Source organism: Rhipicephalus microplus, chromosome X (assembly GCF_043290135.1).
Source record: "Rhipicephalus microplus isolate Deutch F79 chromosome X, USDA_Rmic, whole genome shotgun sequence".
Classification (NCBI taxonomy): Eukaryota; Metazoa; Arthropoda; class Arachnida; order Ixodida; family Ixodidae; genus Rhipicephalus; species Rhipicephalus microplus.
The window spans coordinates 108248385-108272660 of record NC_134710.1 but is presented as its reverse complement, the minus strand read 5'-3'; the positions used below and the strand labels follow the sequence as shown (position 1 = coordinate 108272660).

Sequence of the window (24276 nt, the reverse complement as noted above, 5' to 3'; positions counted from 1 at the left end):
GACATTGCATGTAAACTAATAGCGGGGTTTGGAGGGCATAGCACGGTTGGTGTGTAAGAGGGGGGGGGGTTACAACACCCCCCGAAATTTTCTGAACGCCACATATACAGACACTGCCCTCCTTTTTCCCGTTTTTTTCCCGTCCCCGCTATGTCGTGAAAATGTGAAAACGAAAATGAGTTCCGAATGGTTCTTGTTCTAAAGATGATGGCATCACTATTTTCAATCACTTCCGACTGATATGTCAAGATTGCTTAGACCGTCTGTCAAACCCGTTCTAAGAACGTGCTTCAGATTAAAACGAAAACTTTCATCGATCTTCGCCAAGGTATTTGAGGCCTGCCCGGCAGATGTGATTTATCTTTTGAGAAATTTTACTTTTCCGTACATTGACTGGGTACAGATAACATCTCTCTACCGAATGTCTTCGGATTTTATCAATTTGACTCTGGACCAGAGTTGTTGCCATATACGAGCACGGTAAACAACTCATAACTAATTGATTGATTTGATTGATATATGGAGTTAAAGGTCTGACAACTACCATATGATTATGAGAGACACCGTATAGTGGAGGGCTCCGGAAATTTCGTCCACCTGGAGAAATCTGAAATCTGAGCACACTGACCTACATCGTTTTCACCTCCATCGAAAATGCAGCCGCCGCAGCTGAGATTCGATCTCGCGATATATATATATATATATATATATATATATATATATATATATATATATATATATATATATATATATATATATATATATATAATATCAACACTTTTTGTTGATGTTGATCGCCGCTGAATGTGCAGTCATCTACACTGGTCCGGGAACTCCTACAGAAATAAACTGCGCAAATTACTAAATGCTATCGTTGCCGCTATTTTATGACGCAAGGAAAACCACAAGCAACCATCTGATATGCCCGTTAGCACGCCTTGGCTGTGTGCAGTCTTCTGCGACCTCAGAGACTGACCAACATCTAAACAATCGGTTGATCATCGCTAAGTCGAGCAATACTGTTGTTTTAGAGACTAAGCGGCAGATTAGTAGAAACTACAACTCCGCCGCACCACACCGCACCGTGGTAAGCACACTGTAACTAAAACAACCTAGCCTTGCGGTTGTTGTGGCGCCATCTAGCGAACAAAAAGGTACACACTGGTACTCTTTATGCATGGCCTTCGAAAGTGAGCAGCTAGTGCTGCGTCAAATTTCGGAGGCTACGTATTGCGGCTGGTAACAAAGACAGCCTCCGTTTATGCTTAAGTATATGAGAATCAAAGCATTGTTAAGACATGAAATCAGAGTTTGTCATTAGTAACTGCAGTAGCATCCGTAGCTCCTGCAGTAACTTCACATTTTGCATCACCACGAGACACAGCGTGCCGAAGCAAACATTCAAGCGCTTCCAGGATGCGCTTTATTTCTGACGGGTTCAACAGTCAAAAAGTTGCTTCAAAACATCAGTATTGTGTATTCGAGACAGCGCATCATGTGTCTGTTGTCTATTAAACAAAAATGCCTGCCACCTTGCGGCTGTTTGAGCGGAGGATAGCGCCGAAATCGCGGGCTCGGGTAGCTTGGAAGGGGGGGTAGCAGACAGCCAGGCCGCCAGACTATCAAGCTATCTGACCGCAACGCCTGGAGCCCGTATCCGGAAGCAGCGACCAAGCCGAACGCCAAACCAGCACCCGACACTTCGGCTACGCCGAATTTGCTCACAGCAAGTCATGTGACCAGATAGCAGAAAAATACAAAGGACAAAAAACGCATGGTAGGAAAGAGAGACTGGGCGAGAAAGAAAGCGACGCATGCGCGAAGGCAGTTTCAGGCAGACGGCTGCATAACCTCAATCCTCCTGTTTGTTACCGCGCAGCGGAGCGGTTTTTGTTTTATATTCGAGTTTCCGATCGCCCTACATAACCTCATTACATGAAAGCCAAAATTTGGAATACTGTGCCACGATATAGAGAAGAAGACGACATCAGGGAAGGAACTGCGCGTCGCTCGCGTGGATTGGAGGTGAGGGTTTCTGGGATCTTGACCCACAATGGCGTCCAGCCTCGTAGCAATAACTATATTGATATTGGTTCTATTTGCTCGAATGAGAAGCCCAGCTCTGCTACGTTTCACTCTGCAACAAACACTTCCGAACTCGTGAGTGTTTGTTGCAATTGCTGTATATGCTGCCCTGCTTCGCTTGCCACGGAAGTCCGTACGGGTCGCATACGAGAAGTGGTAAGGTTTGCGTCTGCTCGAGTTGACCTGTGTTGTTTTGTGTATGTGTTGGTGATTCTAACGTTCGGCCTAAGAATTTGGGGGAAGAATTGGTCTAGCGACTTTATAGTGAGTGAACACTTTTACCTAGTGATGCATGGCTCTACCTGTTCGGTTTAAAATAGGAATCATGGTTGTGACGGTCTGTGCTCCTTTTTTTTTTTTTTTTTCTGCTCGGTTGTTTGTGCATTTGGCCATCCGCGTTGTTCTACTTTTTTTTCTCCGAGTGTTTTTTAGTACGTTCCGCTATTTATGGTGGCTCTCCGAGCTCCTTTTGGTTTAGTTGCCGCAGAATTATCACACGCGTGAACCATGAGCTGAGAAAATAGGGGAAACAAGCAGTGTTCGATATTCCCCTTTTATTCGATCTCCCGTCGCGCTTTTTCTTTTAATCTCGCCGTGTTATCTGCGATAAGCAGATGCGTCTGATGCCAAGTTTGTCGCCCGAAATGCTTTTCTTTTAGCGTCTGCTCATCTCTAGCCGAGTTGAATGGTGACGCGTCGGGTTGCTCTGTTTTTTTGCTTCGCTGTTGCCTTGGTGCATGTGCCGAGAGGAAATGCAGCGATCGAACGGCGCGTCTTATTACGGCTGGCGCCTCCGAGTTTCCCACGGATGTTCGGCGTCTGGTGTACATACAGTGCGCATCTTATTTCGCCGCGCCGGCATCCTGAGCGGCACTGGCATGCTCACTAGAAAGGGGGATAAGTCACTCGTTCCTACGAGGGCGAAAGTAAGTTCGTCTGCTCAACAGGGAATTGCTTTTGGTGGTAAGGCGCTCCTCTTTTCCCCTTCCCTTGTCCTGTGTCTCAGTTTTTACGCGCTACGTTATTAGTTCTTTTGGTGTTTCGTGTTACGTAGGTGGCAACAAGCGTACGCAATTAAGCGATGCGGGGTGAAGAAGCCCATCGCTCGCATGCTTGCTTTGGATGCTTTGGGGCAGCTGGAACACGCATTAGGGATGTTTAGAATAACGTTCGCAGGCGTAGCGCGTGCCATATCAGCTTTAGAATAGTGTTTGCCCCTCCTAGGGAAAAATCTAAATACTTTAGCGCCCCCCCCCCCCCTCCCGCAAACCCAAATTCACGAGCATCGACACCAGCGCTTTGCGGGCCGCATGCAATTTCGGATTTTCTGCGGGCGGACAGCGAGCGCGAACGGCGGCTCGCGTTACGACGCATGCGCAGTGGTAGCGACCGCACCGTAAGTGCATGCGGTGCGCTATTCTATACACCTCTACTGTTTACAGTCCAGAAACGAAAAGTTGAGGGAGTTTTTAACAAGCTTGGTAATAACTTGTGCGAGCAAGCTAACATTTGTTTATGGACATTTTTCAAATATTATTCTGGTAATAACTCGTACGAGCAAGCTAACATTCGTTTACAGACATTTTTCAAATATTTTCTTCTTAACGTAAGCGTTAAATTAACGTTTATGCCATCAGCTAGTTGTACCAGGAGGCACTCGTTGTGCTCTGGGAAAAGAGCTTCATGCCTTTGAGGTCTAAAGTAAGAGGAAAAGAAGTGACAAAATGGTGGACTCTCACACTACAATTTTTTTGCATTGTTGTTGAGCTGATGAGAATGTGAAGGATACCTTTGTGGGTTTTTTCATATGTCATGGCTGTCACTTTGGGCAAAGCTGGATAGCAAAGCCTAATCGCATGTTTAGCTGTCATTTTTCTTTAAGTGGTACTAATCTTGGTTTCGCTATTAGATGCCTTATAAACGAAAGTTCTCAAAGTCAGTGCTTCTGCTTGCTTCCTAGAATAATCTCAGATAGCCACATGATAAAAGATTGCTATTGGCTCTCTCTTATGATTGCGATCTGCACTGTTGATGCTGATATTAAATGTTGTGCCCTCATGTTGATTATATAAACGCACTCAGGTGCAAAAGTTGGCAGGCTGATTGCCCCAGTTTATTACTAGTGCATTTTAGCACAGTCTTGGATTTAGTGCTCCAGTTAAGAATTTGTGGGAAATCAAACACACTTCGAGCAAAAATTAGCTTTCGTAAATATAATTTCTCGAGAGTTCTACAGCACTTTGAAAGCGTGCACGTGAAATGTTGCGTTCTTACATTTTTTTGCATGCATTCTTTTTTCTTTTATTTGCCTCTCTGAAGTAGAGTGCTGAATTGCTTCCGGATAGTGTCATTGGCCGCATAAGGGAGAAGCCATGCTAGGGTGGCAGTTTGCACTGTTTTCGTTGTTTGTCTTTGGCCCATCATTGTAATCTTGTCTCTGGTGCCACATCATGTGCTTGGAGGAAGCCTCTTCTGATAAGGCTATCTGTGGGGTCCTGTTTCTTTTATCCTTACCACTAAAGCGGTGGAGACTGAGTGGTGATGGCTGAGATGCCACTGCACATACTTGTGGTGCTTGAGTGGCCACAGCTGGGATCTTGTCAGTTGACCTAAGGCTTTGGGGCATTCTTGATTGTTGGAGTCTGGCACATTATTTAGTGCTTATATTCATTAGGGTAGAAAGCTTTCGACCACATGAACTAGCAGCATTCTCACGTGCAAGTGTTAGCTCATTACAGCTAGGCACTAGTGTTTAGTCTGTGAAGTATATTGAAGCATTTTTTTTGTCAGTGCGGTCATGCAGCAAGTTGCTATATGTAATGCCAATTGAATATTTTACTTCCTATGTGCATGCATGTCGTTACACTTGCAAGTCAAAACTATTGGACAAACAGTGTTTGTTGTCTGTGTAATCAGCCCCCCTTTAGTTGGTTTTGCACTTGAATCAGTAGGTGAAGTGCAAACAAGAAAAGCGGTCGTATTTTGAGGTAAATGCACTTCAATGGCCTAGCACAAATTTGCAGTGGCTTTATGAAGACATATTTTTTTTCACTCATGATGGAACCTCCAACTTTTAAAATATTATGGAAAATAGTTTTTAGCATGTTTTGTTTGCTTTTACGTTATTTAATTGAACCGAAAGTTGTTTGCCTTTAGTTGCTGAAAAGGATACCGCCTGTGCTTTACGTGTGTTTTCACTTTGTTTTTCTTTTTCATTTCTTTTTTTTTTTTCATATATAATTTTCTTAAGCATGCTTTCTTGATTTTCTAGTCGAGCATTATGTTTTTTTAGGATCTGGCTGTTGAGGAGCCAGCAATGTGCAGCATGTTAAGTACCTCACTTTTACAACTTGAGTAGTGCACCGTCAGCTGTGTAGATCCTCATCTCATGGATGAGCACAGACAGCTCTCCAATCTAAAAGTGCTTTGGCAATGTTAGCACAGAGTGCCTCTTTCCCTCTTGTAGCCAGATAGGCGTCATCTTGTGGTATCTCACTCTTTGCCAAACTTTTGGTGAGCAAAGTACAAGTGAGACCCACTGGGCATGCATGGGGGCAACCGGCTTCTAGTACTGCCAGGAGTTCATTGTCACGGCAGTGTCTTTCTCATCTAGTGTTTATGTTTTCTGGTGGAGCAGATAAGCAGGCGCTAGTAAATACGCCTGAGGTAGCAGGAACTCGCCACTTCTGTTGCCAGGCGCGCTTGTTGGGTGATGCAGCGGCACATCGGAAGGTTGTGTACAGGTGCGAGGCCTCTTTGAGCAGCTAGACGGTCAGCTTGCTTATCTATGCTGCTCTAGTGCATATTTCTGAGGAAAATAATTAGGGGAGTGAACCATTTATCAGCCTTGCTGTGGGGCCTGGACGTCTCGTGGCGTTTTGCTTGGTAGAGCAGTGTTACAATGCTGTTTCTGAATGATGTATGCACAGAAAATCTGATGAAGAATCTTTTTATGGAGATTAAAAACAAATTCTCGGCTACAAGCCTCTCCATCAGCATTGGCAGTGCTGTTCAAGAAGTATCTTTAAAAATAAAATACATGATGGTGTTTGTGCAGTATAGCTTCAATGTGGTTTTGGTTCAGTATGCTTTTGTTAAGAAGTGTCATCATTAACTAGGCCTTTATTTCAATGCTCTTCATTCAGTTCATACGATGTGTAGCTACTTTATTGGCTATTTGAGCCTCGCCACGGTGGTCTAATGACTAAGGTACTCTGTTGCTGACCCGCAGGTCGCGGGATTGAATCCCAGCTGCAGCGGCTGCATTTTCGATGGATGCGAAAATGCTGTAGGCCCCTGTGCCCAGATTTGGGTGCACATCAAAGAATCCTAGGTGGTCCGAATTTCCGGAGCCCTCCACTATGGCATCTCTCATAATCATGTGGTAGTTTTGGGACGTTGAACCCCACATACCTACCTTGAATTGCTATTCGGGTTTTAACGCTCATTCACATAAAATTTACTTTATGACTTCTGTTGAACATGAGGCTGTTCCATTTCAGTTAATCATCTGTTTTATGGAGACTGATCATTCATGTTGAGGCTCAAGTCGTAACACATTCAGCATGGCCTTATCCTATGACAGGCGTTCACCATGTTTCAGTGCAGTGTTGCTTGTTTGCCTTGTTAGGCACATTTATCTTGGTGTGTGTGTGTGTTAACTGTCTTCTGTGCCGCTTGTTTGCTGAAATTGTTTTCTTTTTTTGCTCCTCCTTTCCTCCTCATTTTTTCTCAGTGTTTTCAATCTCTCCAAATGTTGACATGGGCAAGATCACCAACCGCCCCCAGGCTGACACAAGTAACTTGCCATCTGGCTACATCACCAAGGGTGAGCCTTATGTTACTTTATTTGATATAGAACTTGCTTAGTCATCTTGCACAGCCTTTTCTATTTGAATACCATTACTGCACTGTAGTGCTGATGGGGAAGTAATGGGGAAGGGATGTTATGTGAACTATTCTTTTAAAGGGACACTAATGAGAAACCATTACTTGATTTATATTGACAAACTGCACTCTGAGAACTCTAATGCCATATGTTTCATTATTATAAGTTGATTATTAGCAGAGAAAATCAGGGTTGAAGTTTCATTTTTGTATTTTGCACCAAAATCTCAGCGAATCGCATTACAATGTACTTCATTTTTATCCATTGGAAGCTATAGAGGACCCAGTAGACGCCTTCGAAATTTCTTACATCACGGTGTTTTGTTATGGAATTTCAATATGGCATCACCACCAGTATTTTCTTTTTGCACATTTTCTCATTTACAAAGTTGTGTCACGGTAAGAGTGGTGTTTTTGGAATTGTGAGTAGTGCTCTACTAATGCGCAAAAAATTGTTTTGCTAATATTTAGTGTCCCTTCAAGCCTACTGGACGACTTTTGAGGCAAACATAGAGTTGTAGAAGCAGCTAAGCAGTGAAACAGGAGTGGGTGCTTATAGAAAAAAATGTGATAACTGACATGCATTCCTGCATGTTATTTTTTTGGTTTGTTACAAAATACTACAGCAGGCTTTTGGTGATTATTATAAAAATGACGTAGTAACTATATCAAATACAAGGCTAATGTAAAAAGCATGCATGCACTTGACATATAATATAGCACAAAGGCATATGGCAAATAAAGGAAATGTCAACTCAATTATTATTAGAGCAGTAAATATGTGACCGTACAAAAAGATATATGTTTTGGGATGTGGGTATATATTTGCTACCCAATATTTTCTTGGCAGTTAAAACACTGTAGCTTGCAGTGGTCTGCTTGTACAGTAGACTCTCGTTAAATGGAACCTGAAGGGACCAGGAAAATATGTTCCATTTAAAAGGAGTTGTAGATATTCTATTTAAGCAGCAATTCTAATTAACAGATTTCTATTTACCATGAGTCTACTGTAATCTCTCCCTTCTCATATTTTTACACTTCTGAAAAATGTCATTTTACAGCTGAGTTATCAACTTGTAGCTTCAAAGTTTCAGTGGTTATTTTATTATATTGTTTCTTGCACGCACCATTATGCTGAGAATGGGTGTGAGGTGGCAAACAAAGGGATTGCTTGTGACTTCACTTGTTGGTTAGCGCTTGTGTTGTTGCCTGTGTTCATTCCATATGTCATGCTCTAATTTTGACTGTTTCAATCTTGTTTGAACTAGTTCAAACATCTGCCCTTTTTGTAACTGCTGTTATAGAGTACTGAGGATAGCACCGTGCAGTGAAAGAGAAATGTCTGAAGGGGGGGGGGGGGAGGGGGGGGGGGCTATAGGTATTTACGGCTTTAGTTGTAGCATTCCAAATTTTGCTCTTGCTTGTCATTCGTTACAGCTGACCTGCATATCGCATCATCATTTAACAAACTTGGCTATCTCGTACAGAGACGTGTCATCCCTAGGTGTACAAGTCTGCTCTACCTACTTGTTTCATGCTCACATGACACTGTCACAGCAGCCAGTAGTGGCTGCGCGTTGACGTTACTGCAAAACTTTTCTGGCAGCATGTACATGATTACATTACGGGTCACTGTAATAACGTATCAGGAAACAGGGCTCTAAAGTCACAAGCTTTGTGCTTCTGAGTTGTTTGTGCTATCAATCACTGTTTGGAGTTTTTTTTTAAAGAAATATACTTTATTAGTGCTCAGGGAACGTTTCAGTTTCTGAAATGTCTTCTTTCTGAAATCTTCTCTGCGCACTAAGAAAATGTATTTCTTTCAAAAATGCAATACCAACCAGCCGATGTAGCTACTCTTGCCTTTTTGAGTCGTTTTACATGCCAGCCATTATCTTGTTGAGCTTTAATGTGTCCTTGTGTGCCTGTGTATATGCAGGTGCTCCGGTGCCTTTAGGACAAGACACATCGGTTGTAAAGGGAGAACATTATGGCCGGCATTCTGGGCAGCCAGTGAATCACAATCCAGTGCCATATCGAGAATTGCCATATTCGGAACTGAGTGAACTTGCAAGTGCATTGTGCGAGCAGTCTCACAGGATGGAGTCCAATCTCAGCACGCTTGATTGTACCTTGGACACTACCAACCAGCACGAAGATTCTGTGTCTTCTACTGTACGAGACATTGCCCAGGTTTGTTATACCTGCTCAGAATCGTATGACAGTCTTTTTCTAAACATTAAAGATGGGATCAATAAAGGACCATGTTTATTATTCTTTCTTCTTTTCTTTTTTTAACCCTTAAATCAGTGATCTGAAACTCTCATCAGCTACCGAGCCATAGTCACAAAATTTACTGCCTCAAAGCGGCCAGGACTGTAAAAAAGTTGGAAGCAGGGTAGGGGAGTTTGAAAATGCTTCCATAAAAATAAAGGGCATTTCTATATCACATATATGTATCATTGCTGAAAGGAATTCGACTTAAGGATTCGAGAAACGTATCGATACCTATCTCCACAGTGATAAATATCTGGAGTAGTTTTCGTCCTATGCTTAGCTTCAAGATGAGGTAACCATATCGGATGCCTCACAAAATATTTATGATAAGTCATGCCTGTGTAGTTTACCCAAACAAAGCATTATTAATCACGATATATAGGTGGGAAAATAATGTGCTCATCATTTAACAGTGTCACAATCCGCCATGAAGTCGTACGTAAAATGGGACGAAGTCTGTAATGTGCGGGCAAGAAATTTACTGGTAAGCCTTGGAGCATTCTAAGTATTTTTAAAAAGCATAGCTTTTCTGCAGTACAAGAACTTGTTGCTGTGAGAGTTCGTAAACCATTTCAAAAAGTATTTGAGTGCAAACACAGCACATTCACACACACACGCACCTACACATCCAGGCACCAAGCATGTACAGCACTCCAAGTGTTTGATGGGCCGTGTGTTTGTGCTCATATAATCTGTGAAATAGTTTTTCCACAGTTTTTTTAGGTATATTCATTGTGACAACTGACAGCAGCATAAAGGACAACCTAGTGAGCAGAACTTAGTATTACAAAGAGGGACTACTTTTTGCATGTATGACATCAAAACACATTAGAAACTGAAGTGAAACCGGGGCTAGAAAAATTATTATAATTATTTTGAGTAGTCTGAGATCTGCTAGTATTTTTTTCTCTAGGGTATGAAATTTTTTGACGTCTCATTTGTCACAGCCTTCAAGAAAATTTTTGTAAAAAAATTGTCTTTGTCGTGTAAAGTGTACATGTTTTAATTGACCAAATTACTAAAGCCATGAATAACAATTAAAACTTGTCAAATTGTGGGTGTTGTGCCAACAGTGTGGGTGCTGTGCCAATGTGGGTGTTGTGCCAACTAAGAAATGGGAAAATTCTAAAGTGTGTACTCTGGATATGTATGTAATCTAGACACATATATAATCTGGACATTGACCTCTGCACTGAATCACTAATCTTATCTAAAGTGAGATTTTGGTTACTGTTATGACATCTAAAGTGAGATATCATAACAGTAACGAAAAATTTTTTGCTGCTAGCTCAATGCTATTTCAAACAGTTGGCACTGACATTGATAAACACAAAAATGGGATGAAGCTCTGTCCCATCTTTGTGTTTGTCCCATCCTTTTCCAAGTAGCCTGGCCATATTAGTTGGCACACCTTGTGTTGTTCAAGTTCAAAGCTTTGAGAGCTACTTTTAACATTTATTTTTTATTTTTTTTAAGGAGACTTAGTTTTAGGCAGAAGTTCTTGGTGTATAAAGGTAGACATCTATAATAAGTGTAGGCAGACTTGCCTGCAATGTCTGTCACTTCGTGGCACAGCTTGAGCACGTGTCTTCGTTCATATCTGCCCGTGTTTTTATTGTTTTAATTGGTTAGCTCTCGTGGAGCTGTGGACTCACTGGTATAGTTTCCACATGCAGGCTACATCTCCTTTGAAGCTCTTGCTATTCTTCAGGCGAATGGGATTTTTTTTATCCTGTGCATTTTATTTTCATGCACAAAAGTTGCCAGTTCCTATCCGAGAAAAAAAGAAACGTTGCAGGTTCTATTGTTGTTCGTGCGAGGAGCGCTGGCATAGTCGGCCAGATGGTGACTGATCTGGCGTGTTTTCGAATTTCAGGATAGTGGCAGTCTCCTGCAGGAGCCCAACTCAATGCTGGTGCGCATGCTTCACATGACCGTAAAAGAGGAGCAATCATGGCTTGGTGCACTGGGGGGCAGCCCTTGCTCTGGCAGCCCCTCGTCCAGTCGGGCCAGTGCAAGCCCCCCACCAGACTCGCCATGCAGAGCCCTGGCAGGTGCCTCTCCTTTAGCTGTGTCAGAAGAAGCCACGCTCGGGGATGCCCCGCAACCATCCGAGACACCCTTGGCATCGCGTTCAGACTCGGATTTCCAGAATCTACAGACCGCACTGCGAGCATTGATCAAGTAAGTTTACTGATCCTGGGTGCAAGTAGGGATTTGTTGATAGAGCAGTTGACACTAATGCAAAGAAATATTGAGTCTAGCCTCGGAGCATATTTTATAGGCATTTTTTTTAACAATGATATTTATGCTAACCAAAAAAAAGAAAAAGGACTCCTGACAGCAACATTCTTGCTTTTGACTTTTTTACTGTTATTTGTAGCCTTGTGCTCTAAATCGACAAACTTGAATCGTAAATGCTCGTAGCATATTACAGTAAAAACTGGCTATTCAGACACTGTTATTTCTAAATCTCACTCAATTCAAAAGATTTATGTGATTGCGTATTTTACAATGTATACTGTAAAAACTGAAATATAGGTCGAGCCGGAATATAGTTCAACCCCCAAACATTGAATCTTTGAAAAAGAAATTTTTGGAAATCGCAAAGTATCGTGATGCACTCTTACTTTGAATATGCGACACAACCAGCTGCACTGTGGTGACATTTCTTTTTATTTGGACACTAATCTTATGTAGTTATAGGCCAGAAGGCTACAAAGTGTTCACACTTAGACTCGTCTGAACTTGAGTCTGACGATGTCTGTTTTTCACTAGTAACGCCCCAGAGCGTATCGTCTTCCATTTCATCCAATGGATTACTGATGCAGCATTTGTGGAAAGATGGAAGTACGCTGCCTCAGCGCAAAGCCCTTCCGCTTCGAAAATCGGCACTCCCACGTTGGCGATCCCTTGAATTGCACCCTGAGAGCCGAGAGCCTATAAGTCGTGCGCTATCTTGAGAGATTTCACACAAATGCACTCCGCTGTTATGGGTAGAAACCTTGCGTGCAGCTTCCGGACGAATTCGGCGAGTAGTGTTTCCAGTTCGGGGTATACTGCGTTCCGTCCACGAAAGGATATTTTTCTTTTTATTGCTTGCTGCAGGATGTGATGCGCTGCTTTTGGCTCCTCCGGCATCAGACGTTTTTCTCCGATGCACTGAATTCCCGTTGTGCCGCCATATTTTTGTGCACTTCAGCATACTTGATAACTTTCTCTTAAAGCCTATTGTAAACTGGTGTCGACTGCCACTCATTTCTAAAGGAAAAAGAAAAAAGAAAACAGCAGACTGACAGCAGATAACTGAGGCAAAATGGCGTTGCTAGAACACTGTAGGCCTTGCCTAGCTATGGTGGCTAGGAAAGGTGTGAGCATCGGCCTATGTTATTAGATGCTCTCAGTTGCGTAAGCGCGCGCGTGGTTGCAGCGGCGAGGAGCGGCCCCCTCCCGTATCTCGCGCAGCGGCGGCGCTGCTGTCACTTTGGGATTGCCGAAGGAGCGTCGTTTGCTACCTCTGCATGTGAAACATCGGGAAATTCATTGCCAAATACATGGATTTTAGCTAAAGCAGATAGATGAGGCCCGAATTAATTCTACTTAGTGATGAATAAGAACCGTTCCTGTACCTAAGAAATGTATGATTTTTTTTGCCTGCAATGACTGAGTGGTGTGGCCAGGGGGTGGCACACCCGACCTCAGCTGTTCTCTCCCCCCCTCCCCCAAAATCTTTCCGCTATTGTTTACAGAGCAAAAAGTGACCCTCGACCACACTTGTCTGTCTGGCACCCCCCCCCCCCCACCACCGCAGGGGCACCTGCGCAAGTAGGCGTTTGGTGTGTAGCGGCACCACGGACCCGAGCTAACGGGGGAGTTTTGACGTTTTGACTCCCTCCCACGCCTAGCCGTGCGTGGCCTTGCCGTGTCCGGGGAAAAGGGGATCCTGGAAGTTGAGTTGACGCTGGGTGACGCTGACGAGGCAACACACCCCTTTGGCCCTGGCTTCACGTAGACGGCAGCCCCGGATTGACCCGCCTGGGGAGAATCAGCAGTCGCCTTTTCCTGTCTCCCCCTCACATCTTCGTCTTTTCTCTTACTTTAAATCTTTCCTGTCCTCTACTCTCTTCCGTTGACTTCCGTGTTTCCTGGCGGCAAGGGTTAACCCTGCGTGGCGATCCTACCTTGGATACACCATATTCGGTTATGGTGGTGGTGTACAGCTGGCGTCTGCAGGGCCTGTGCTTACAGACCCTGCAGCGTCCCCTTGTAGGACTCCATGGTGGGTGGCTGGCGCCTCTGCCGAAAATAAACCTTTCCTTATGGCTAGTTCCTTCCCCCACTCCCTGATCGCCCTCAGAAAAGAGGGCGCACCGATGAAGTCTTCCAGTTTTTTGGTCACCAGAGAGTATCCTTTCCCCGATTCCACGTTATCCACGCTGACACACCCGGCAAACCAGTGAGAACAATTTCACCTCTTCTTGTTTCGAAGTCCTTGACAGAAATCTTTGGCCCAGGATATAAAGCATCGAGAATGGCAAGTGGTGACCTCCTGTTGGAGCTCCGTGACCAGAAACAACATGAAAAATTGTCTAATCTAGTGAAATTTGGAGATACCAAATTAATAGTAACCCCACACCGAACCATGAACACCACCCGTGGCGTTGTTTCAGATGATGACCTGTTAGGGCTGACGGAGGCTGAACTCCTGGAGGGTTTTAGCGAACAGAATGTCATCAACGTGAAACAAATTAGGATGAGGCATGATGGCAAAGAAATCTAGACTAAGCACCTGATACTTACTTTCAATTCAAGTGTACTGCCCGACTCCGTTGAGGCTGGGTACATCAAGCTTCGAGTGAGGCCATATATACCGAACCCTCTCCGATGTTTCAAATGCCAGCGGTTCAGCCACAGTTCTCAGAACTGCCGAGGCCGCCTAACTTGTGCGAAATGCAGTGCTGAAGAATACACATCTGATACCTGTGAAAACTCTCTTCATTGTGCGAACTATAACGGGGAGCATGCCGCATACTCACGGTCATGCCCACGCTGGAAAAAAGAAAAGGAAATTGTCACAATTAAAGTAAAACAAAACATTTCATTTAGGGAGGCACGAAGGCAGGTGTCCTACCTACCAGAAACCAGCTTTGCCGAAGTGGCACGTCAGGGGGCAGCGCCACGACGGCCCCCGGCGTCTGTCTGGCACACGCGTAGTGAGCCAGCGGTGACGCCATCTGCCCCCTCGGCGGTTGCAGCAAGTGCTGCTCCGCCATCCAAGAAAGACCCACCAACCTCCGGGCTGGGGGCCGCGAAGGTCTCGTCTTTTGAGGCGAGGCCCTCAAAACAAATGCAGCGCTCGCAAGAGCGCGTGTCCAGCGCCTCGCAAGAGGCAATGGACACAACACCGAGCGTGAGGGCGCAGCCAGCGCCTAAGGATCGGCGCGACTCTGTCGGCCGATCCAAAAAAGAAAAATGTCATGTCACGGCCCCTGGAAAGGGTCCGTGAGCTTACTTTCCATCCTTGAGCACACAACACAAAACACATCTAAAATGGACAAATTTTAGAATCCGTCCAGTACAAGCGGAGCTACAAAGATTTGTCACACGCTGCAATCACATTCTCTGTTCTCTTGTCCCGACGAAAGCGCTGGAAGCTGAGCAGGGAGGGATCGGAGGGGCTAACGAAAAATGGCACTTGTGCCTCTTGACCTTGAGATTTTTTTTTCTTTGAATACGTGGTTTTTCTAGTGAGATCACGCGCACACACATGGACAAGTGACAGCCTCTTGTGGTGACCTCTGTAACTATCGAGTGGGCCATGTTCAAATCAGCCAATGGCTGATAGATGGGCTTACTGGGCTTATTTTTCATGATTTCTCAAGAGAAGAGAAACCTATTTAGTTGACTTTGATAATTTATTGTGAATTCCAGGCCGCGTGCTGCGCTGTAATATTTGGCTCGCGTGCGGTCGGGAGCCTCTACTACGGATGGGCAGTGTTTTCTTACCATGCTCAAAAAGTGTTGTAGGGACCCTTTAACGTCCCACAACCACCATATTATTATGAGAGACTCCATAGTGGAGTTTCCGAAAATTTCAACCACCTGGGGTTCTTTAACAGGCACCTAAATCTGAGCACACGGATCTCAAGCATTTTTGCAACCTATAGCAATATACTGCCTCACTGCATCAGTGCAATATACCGCCTCACTGCATCGGCGCTAGAACATCCCGCCGTATTTTTCTCCTGCAAGCGCAGCGGTGGCTTCACTGCACAGCTGTTGAACATAATGGTGGACTTATGCGCAACTCTGCTCTCATAGGGAGCATACAGTAACTCAAGGCCAGATTGTTTGGTCGCTTCTTCAACCGTGTTTGTCGCCCTTGCTCGCGAGCTTTTACCCGCGGATAGAACATACGGTGCGTGGGGGTATGCTATAAACCTTTTATTTATACAAGACATTGCGGCAATGGCAAAAGCCCGCCAGGAGCGTTCATATAATTTCTATTGCAATAATGAGGCTGTCTCACAAGTTAGCTGAGTGTTTGAAAAGTGCATCATTGAACAAATGTATCTTCACAAGTGCTTTGAATAGGGCTACATCTGCTCTGAATGTTCTTACTGCTCTAAGCTTACTCGAAAAGGCCCTTTCGGTTGCCCCACACCTGCTCCAAATTGTCTTTCTTGCTGCTCCAAGCCTGCTACAAAAAGCACTTTTGACTGCTCCCAAACCCGTGTACCCTGTTCCACCCCTGCTAGTGAATATGCAGGTGGCAACAATAGGGCAGCACTATGGGGTAACATAAATTTTAAATAATATAGTTGTCGTCAAGATGGCGTCTTTAATATAATAGCCATGACATGTTTTTGACTTCCACTGTTGAACCTGGTACTAGCAGTAGCTAAAGGTCATCACCAAGGCTTCCTAGGGAGACATCAAAAAGTTATTTTTCCAAGAATTATAAAGTGGACATACCGTATTTACTCGATTCTACCGCGCCCTCGATTGTAACGCGCACCCGATTTTCACCGCGAAAGAAAAAAAAAAGTAAGACATCGATTGCAACGCGCACCCATTTTTCTCGCTGGCCCGCACGATCACACCACTCGAAAAAACGACTCCTTTCGGTAGCGTCTTCCATTTAAATATGAGGTACGGGCGAAGCTTGTGCCCATCTGACGTGTAACAGAGAATTGCCGTCACTGTAGTTTTACCGTGGATCGATGTCAGCACGCGAACTTGCTTCGCCCCTTTCTTCTCGACGGTTGTGGTGCCAGGCATGTCGAAGTAAAGAGGCGTCTGATCGGCATTCCCGATTTGCCCAAGCAGGTAGCCGTTGTTGCGCCGCAAGTTTAGGACGAACCTCTGAAAACTGTGAAGCTTTTCATCGTATTTCACAAAACTTTTCGCATATGCATGTTCCCCTTTGGAGGGAAAAGCCTTTCCTCTTCATAAAGTTAGCTAGCCAGCACCTGCTCACTTTAAACTGGCTCCGCATTAGACCTTTTTCTAAGACTAATTGCATAGCCCGCACTTGCAGCAGTTCTGTCGTCACGGGCCGCTATGCCGCTCGCTGCTCAAGCACATACTCGCCGAGCAGCTCTTTAATTTGCGGAAACCGACCCTGCTGTGGTTCACTGAAGCCTTTGCGTGAAGCTTTGCTGTCGACAATCTTCTGCTTTTGTTTCCGCCGGTCTCGCACGCACATTTCGGGAACTCCGAACGACCGCGATGCGGCCCGATTTCCGTTCGTTTCTGCACACGCGATGACTTTTCTTTTAAAAGCGGCATCGTGGTGCACTCGAGTTTTAAAGTCGGCCCTTCCACGCCGTTGATGCTAATGCACTACTAGATGACGAACTCCTCAGCACACGTACGAAGTGCCGCACGTGGGAAACACATAGGCAGAAATGGCTGAAGCGCCATGCCAACGCACGTAGGGGGCGGCCATTTTGGTTTTGCCGATGGCAATAGATTGACCGTAATTTTTTTGTTCGTACTCGATTCTAACGCGCATGCGATTTATGAACTCGCTTAACCGGAAAAAAGGTGCGCGTTAGATTCGAGTAATTACGGTATGTCTCGTTCCATTTTGCAATGCATTGCAATTTTTGTTTATTGTGGCTTTTAATCTTTTTATTATGATTATTAACTTTTCATTACGAATGTTAAGCACTGATAAGCTTTATTACATTTGATATTTTTATTATGAGTATTATTGATAGAATTATACTAAGGAGCTGCTATGCCATGGGGTTAGTACTGGGATGCCTCACTGTAGTCAAATATCTTTTTCATACATTTACCTTCATTTCATGCATTTACCTTCATTTCTTTCTGACTGAAGTACTCCTGTTTGTAATATCATCATAGTCATTCTCAAGCATTAATCAATGATTGCTGTAAGCTGAACTGCCATTTTCTCTAGTGCCCCCTTCATGAGAGGAGCCACTTTCATTCTTGCAGGGAGGTGACACAAGCCTCACCCCAGGAGCAGCACTGCAGCCCTTCAAGCATTTGTGGTGTTGCCAAGAGCCTCCTCTCAGCAGATTCTAGCTCAAACCGCTCTTCAAGCCTCTTTGCTCCACCTGCATCAATGGTGACCAAGGGAGGCATCGCAAGGAGAGTAAACCAGGTCAGTCCAATGTACTCTGTGCTCTGTCGTGCCCCACGTCATTAAACTGGGCCTGTTTTGCAGTCATCTAGTGGCTAGTCATGTACAGGAGTTGTCAAAAGTTTCCAAGCTGCTATCCCATTTTCAAAGTTCCCAGCACTGTCTGGGAACTTTCGAACATTCCTGTACATGGCAGTGAAGCTGCTCATCTACAAGTCCTTTTTTATATGTAGTATGGTCTGGACGTAGGCTGAACTCTACGAAAACGGTAGTTCAATATAAAGGAAACTGCACTAATAATGCATATATGTGATTTTGTTGCTTGTTTCTTCCTCTGTTAACGTTTTTCACACCGTTTCCCTCATAAAGGATTACCAACTCGTCTAACAGTTTGTTCTTCTAAAAAATGGTAAGCTGTGCAAGTTGCTGAGCATTCATTCTTAGGAAAATCGTAGGGAGATGAAAGCAGTAGAACACAGGACAGCCATTATCTGATGCTCTGTTTTTGTGTTCCTGTTGCACTTTTCCCAACAGGGAATAACAGGTAGTACATCGTAAAAAGTTAAGCTTTAACAGGTTCATGCCTGAAATTTCCTAATTTACCAGTGGCTAAGCTTAGCAATGATGCACCATTTGTTTCATGACTAGGCCTTCCTCAGCCAATGGGCGATAGTTGCTCAAGTACCGTATTTACTCGATTCTACCGCGCCCTCGATTGTAACGCGCACCCGATTTCCACCGCGAAAAAAAAAAAAAAACGTAAGACATCGATTGCAACGCGCACCCATTTTTCTCGCTGGCCCGCACGATCACACCACTCGAAAAAACGACTCCTTTCGGGAGCGTTTTCCATTTAAATATGAGGTACGGGCGAAGCTTGTGCCCATCTGACGTGTAACAGAGCATTGCCGTCACTGTAGTTTTACCGTGGACCGATGTCAGCACGCGAACTTGCTTCGCCCCCTTTTTCTCGACGGTTGTGGTGCCAGGCATGTCGAAGTAAAGAGGCGTCTGATCGGCATTCCCGATTTGCCCAAGCAGGTAGCCGTTGTTGTGCCGCAAGTTTAGGACGAACCTCTGAAAACTGTGAAGCTTTTCATCGTACTCCTCCGGAAACTTTTCGCATATGCCCGTTCGCCTTTGGAGGGAAAAGCTTTTCCTCTTCATAAAGTTAGTTAGCCAGCACCTGCTCGCTTTAAACTGGCTCCGCATTAGACCTTTTTCTAAGACTAATTGCATAGCCCGCACTTGCAGCAGTTCTGTCGTCACGGGCCGCTGTGCAGCTCGCTGCTCAAGCACATACTCGCCGAGCAGCTCTTCAATTTGCGGAAATTGACCCTGCTGTGGTCCACTGAAGCCTTTGCGTGAAGCTTTGCTGTCGACAATCTTCTGCTTTTGTTTCCGCCAGTCCCGCACACACGTTTCGGGAACTCCGAACGACCGCGATGCGGCCCGATTTCCGTCCGTTTCTGCACACGCAATGACTTTTCTGTTAAAAGCGGCATCGTGGTGCACTCAAGTTTTTGGAGTCGGCCCTTCCACGCCGTCGATGCTAATGCACTACTAGATGACGAACTCCTCAGCACACGTACGAAGTGCCGCACATGGGAAACACATAGGCAGAAATGGCCGACGCACCATGCCGACACACATAGGGGGCGGCCATTTTGGATTTGCCGACGGCAATAGATTGACCGTAATTTTTTTGTTCGTACTTGATTCTAACGCGCATGCGATTTATGAACTCGCTTAACTGGAAAAAAGGTGCGCGTTAGATTCGAGTAATTACGGTATGCCAGTACCATTGTTGGCAGTAACACTGCACAAGTAGGTGACAGCATTACTGGTAACACCTTACTTTTTTCAGTAGCTTAGTAACGTACTCGTTTATAATTTTGAAATTGTTACGGGCAACATACTTACGTTAACATTTTTCAATAGCATCAGATGTCACATTACTCATTACTTTTTATTATAATTATCCCCGTAGTTTTACAGAAAGGTGCTTCGTTTCATAGGCACCACTTTCACAGGGCTTGCCCCAACTTTCTTTTGTCACAGCAGAAGACTGCTGCTCACCTGCCAGGCATTAACTGCATGATTTAGTGCAGGTTTGTTCATATTCATTAAAACATGAGACAAGCTGTCCAATTACAACTTTCAAATGCAGCCACTGCTTCAATTATACAGCCAATTTTTGTTTTCACAAGGATCTCTCTGCAATACTCTAATGCCGGTTATCAATTTTGTTTGAAAAGCGGAACTTGCTTCTTTATATCGACTGCTGGCTGGTATACAATTTTCTGCAAACGAGCCTGATCTTGAAGACCTTTACATAAGCCCTTGCAACTCTTGTGGTAATTTTACTCGTTAAAGTGGGGAAATTGTATATGTGTGCAAATAATTTTCTTGTCAGAACTAAGCTGCGTAAGCATTTTTTCGTGGCTGTTATTTTTATCCATTGGTCCTGTTACACCATCAGATTTACTGTAAATTTGTTGAAAGTTGCATAACACTTTCCTTACGGATTATGAAATCTCCTTTTGTGTTTAACGCTACACTTAAAACAATACAATCGGCGACCGATTTTCCGGACTCCAAAAATTCGGACTTGTTGGATATTCCGGACTTCATAAATGCACCGTCAGGGATCCCATAGAGCTAATGCATTGTTTTGACCGATTTTTCGGGCGAATTTGCCCCTGAAAGTTCGATTTTTCGGACTAAATCGCTCGTTTTGTGCCACGCCCCAAGCCATTGTGAACGCCGCCATGTTGGATTTTCCGTCGGCTTGGCTAAGCTTGGTCTTCAGATGCCTTTCCTGCCTCCGAGATTGGCATGCGCACGCCATATTTTAAGTTTCGGAGGCCGTGTTTGCTTTTTAAAAGACGCGGTGATGAATGCCGTTTTTTCGTCTTCGGTCAGCACTATCGTCATCACATCGCACGGGGAGGAGGCGAAAGAAGGATTCTTTTATTGTCGTTGCAGCTTTTTTCAGTTGCCATTCTGCACGTGTTGTGTCGCGTAGCGTCGAGACGTTGTGTGCTTCGCAGCGGCTATCTGCGGCATCGAATTTTGTGTTCTCGGTGCCATGGCTCCGCTATCTGTGCCATCGCGGGAGCCAGGTGATGTGAAGAAGCGTGGGAAGTATACGACCCTGACGATGGAGAAGAAAGCTGCCATAATCAAGCTAATAGAGAGTGGACGTTCGCAGCTAGATGTCGCCGGATGACGGTCGACGCCGGATGGCGGTCGTCGTTGTCGTCGGATGACGACAACGGCGACCGCCCGCAGCCGTCGGTGGCGGAGATCGCCAACGCGGTGACAATTTTGTCGAGCGTTTACGGCGACGATGTTACCTTGGCGCAAATACGGGCAAACCAAATTGCCTCCAAGCGTAGTTTGAGGCAAGGCAGCATCAAGGACTTTTTTAAACCGGCCTGATGCAATAAACTTCAGATTTTTGGCGAAAACGAATTTTTCGGACTGTTCGATTTTTCGTACTTTTTTCCGGTCCCCGCCAGGTCCGAAAAATCGGTCGGCGACTGTAGCTTTATCATGTGTCACCGAGTTTGAAGTCATCACTACAGTTGAACACCGCTACAATGAATGCCGCTTCAATGAAATTTCTGCTACAACAAAAAACTCTCCATTCCTCGTCAACAGTGCATAGGAGTCAATGCATAAATTTCCTCGCCGTAACAGTTTTTTCTGCCGCTCCACTTCAACGAAATTTGATAATGCAATTTCAGGCTCCGATATTTAATTTCATGCAGTAAACACAATTTTTAGCATTTCGATAAATTTTCAGAACATGAAAATATGTGGACGAAGTTTAAAACACACATTGGCGCCACCAGAAACTGCCGCCGTTTGTGGGGATGCTGATACCTCTTGTGAAGTTCTTTGCTCCACGTGGCGCACTTGTCTCGCGCAGAAGCTGTATTTCGGGGTCACAACTATTGAGCGGTAGGTGGCGTGTTCGCGAGCATTGATCACACCTATCATCATCATGGTTAGATTGGTTAGATTATCATCATCATGGTTAGACCCCTGGCGGCAAGCCTTGGTGGGGCACGAGAGAATTGAGCGAGCCTCTTCGACTGGTGGCGTTTGGCGCGAACGGTTGTATCTCACGGTGGGTCCCCGGGGCACGGCACCGGGGGCCCGCGTGGGAGTCAAGCGTTGGCGACGCCTGTTGTGTGCTCTTGTGTTTGTCATGTTGAGTGTTGTTTAATATTGTGTAAGGATGTCTTAGCGTGTTGATCACGATTGGTGTTATAATAATTCGGCTGACGATATCATTGAAGAAAAAGTAGTTAATAAATGTGTTGTTAGTTGGTTTGTTCCGACCGTGTCGACTGTGTCCCTCACATGTTTACCAAACACAGGGGGCTAGTATTGCTCGATAGCGATGGTAATGAGACTGCCCTGGTTTCGCCACTGGTTTGCTTCTGAGCCCCAGACGATCCGAAGCTGAAGTTCGTCGCTCAGTTTATGGAATCCGTCCCGCAGCTGCTGGGTGCAAACATGAACGATCCATTTGTGTGTGCATGCATGTTCAGTAGAGCTGACGGCAGCAGTATTTGCCCATTATGTACTGTCTGCGACTTATGTTTGTTAACTAATGTAGCTGGCACCAGGAAAGGCGACTGTGGGACAATGTTGTGGGGAAATACTTCATATGAGCACTATGCCAGAGTGCAGCAACATTTTTTTTTGTCATATCTCTCTTTTCTCCTTTTTACTCTTTTTTTTTCTTTTAGTTATTGAAATGTGGAAAGCTCCCCCACCATGTCTTGTTGTGACGAGTGACTATCATTTTTTTTTTGATAATAAATTAATGAACAGCCATGCAGAACTGAACGTGCCTTCTAGTTCTTATTATTTGCTATTGCTGGTTTGACTGTATTAGTTAAAGTTCAGTATCTAGAGCACCACGGTTGTAGTTCTTGATGTGCACCATCAAGGGAACTTTTGAACTAACAGATAGCACACTGGCCTGCATGTAATGTTTTAGGACTCCCATAAAACTACTGGTAGAAATTTGTGTTCATTGATTTCGATGTTTGTTAAATGTGCCATAGTCTACCGTATGGGCTTGAGTTTTATTTGTCAAAGCACCACAGTTTATCAGTGCAACCTCCAGCAATGTTGTGCGGAATGTCAAGTCTTGTTGTAAAGCTGGGCATAATAATAAGTAACAAAATAGTAAGTGCCACTATTTAATGCATCAGTTTCACTGCTTTGGCAGTTAACTGCCATGTTATTGCACTTAAAGCTGAATATTATAACCAACTGTGTATCATACGGTATTGCCTCACTAGGAAAGAATTGACACCAAGACAGGAGGCCTTGTTATTCGCATGAAAAAAAAAAAAAGAGTGAACAGCATAGGGAAATCCACTTTATATGAGCAGCTTGTTCCTTTATTTTTTTGTGCGTGTTGAAGTCTTAGTGCAAGTATCTGTAGTGGGGGGTGCAATTTGTTGAGCACAGATAAAGTCGGGCTTTTTAAAAATACTGTTATGTCTTGTAATGAATTGAAAATGTCATAGATTAAAGGTTCTTATTTTCTCTGATATTTGTATGAAGTATGCGCCTTCGAGGGTTCTGACCTTTTACCATGTTTGTGGCTGTTTCTCTTTAGGTTGCCAAGCGGCCCACCCTGTACATGTCCTTTCCTAGTCGGAGCCGGCGTGGAGATGTAGAGTTAAAGATACTTTCCCAGCCTGAAGAACAGCACCGGGCTCGTTACCTCACAGAGGGCAGCCGTGGAGCTGTAAAAGATCGCACAGGCATGGGCTTCCCGACTGTCAAGGTTAGTTGTACTGTTATATTCATTGCAACATCACTACTCTACATTGTAAATGCTAAGTGTCGACATAAGCCACAAGCTCTAATTTTTTTACAGTGCAAAACATCACTAAATTTCTGTTGACTCAGCTTCTTTTCTTTGGCATAACATTGGTATCGTGAAGTCTAAGATGTGTTTTCTCGCGTAATTGGCGAATATTTTTTTGCTCAAAAAACTGGAGCAAAGTTTGGGGTGTGGTTATTATGCGGGACAAACTTTATGAAAACCTTTTTAGGATGACCAAGAAACGTGGTAATGTAAAAAAAAAAAGTTGGGTCACTTAGCCTTTCGCAATTGACATACGTGTACACTGTTTGAAGACTATTTTGTTGCAGTTCACTCATCTTCGGTGGTTGATTGCGCTATCTTCTGCAAGCTGTCGCCGCGCCGACCGCACGCACCTTAACTCTTTCGCAACCGTGTAAAAAGGCCCGATTTTCGATATCCTCGATCTCATTTTTGGGGGGGTAATTTTTATTGTATTTTGCATTGTGATATACCAAATTGTACACTTTTAATCAAGCTTTCGAACAAAAATAACTACAGGCTGATAGGT

The 24276-nt window shown here is 44.5% G+C and overlaps 1 protein-coding gene across 3 annotated transcripts in view; it reads left to right on the top strand.

Annotated features, from left to right (window-relative positions):
• Positions 1 to 1801: 1801 nt before the first annotated feature.
• The window catches only part of NFAT (nuclear factor of activated T cells 3), an 82572-nt gene continuing 60097 nt past the window's right edge, over positions 1802 to 24276 (top strand). Inside the window, exons 1-6 of one of the 3 annotated variants that reach the window (XM_037427458.2) lie at positions 1802 to 2025; positions 6821 to 6913; positions 8912 to 9165; positions 11126 to 11433; positions 17716 to 17884; positions 23514 to 23684. In XM_037427458.2, the coding sequence (XP_037283355.2) occupies positions 6847 to 6913; positions 8912 to 9165; positions 11126 to 11433; positions 17716 to 17884; positions 23514 to 23684 (969 nt within the window). In that variant the 5' untranslated portion in view covers positions 1802 to 2025; positions 6821 to 6846. Of the gene's footprint in view, positions 2026 to 2054; positions 2242 to 2916; positions 3049 to 6820; positions 6914 to 8911; positions 9166 to 11125; positions 11434 to 17715; positions 17885 to 23513; positions 23685 to 24276 lie in introns of those variants that run through there. The other 2 variants (XM_037427457.2, XM_075877374.1) reach the window with 2 other exon arrangements.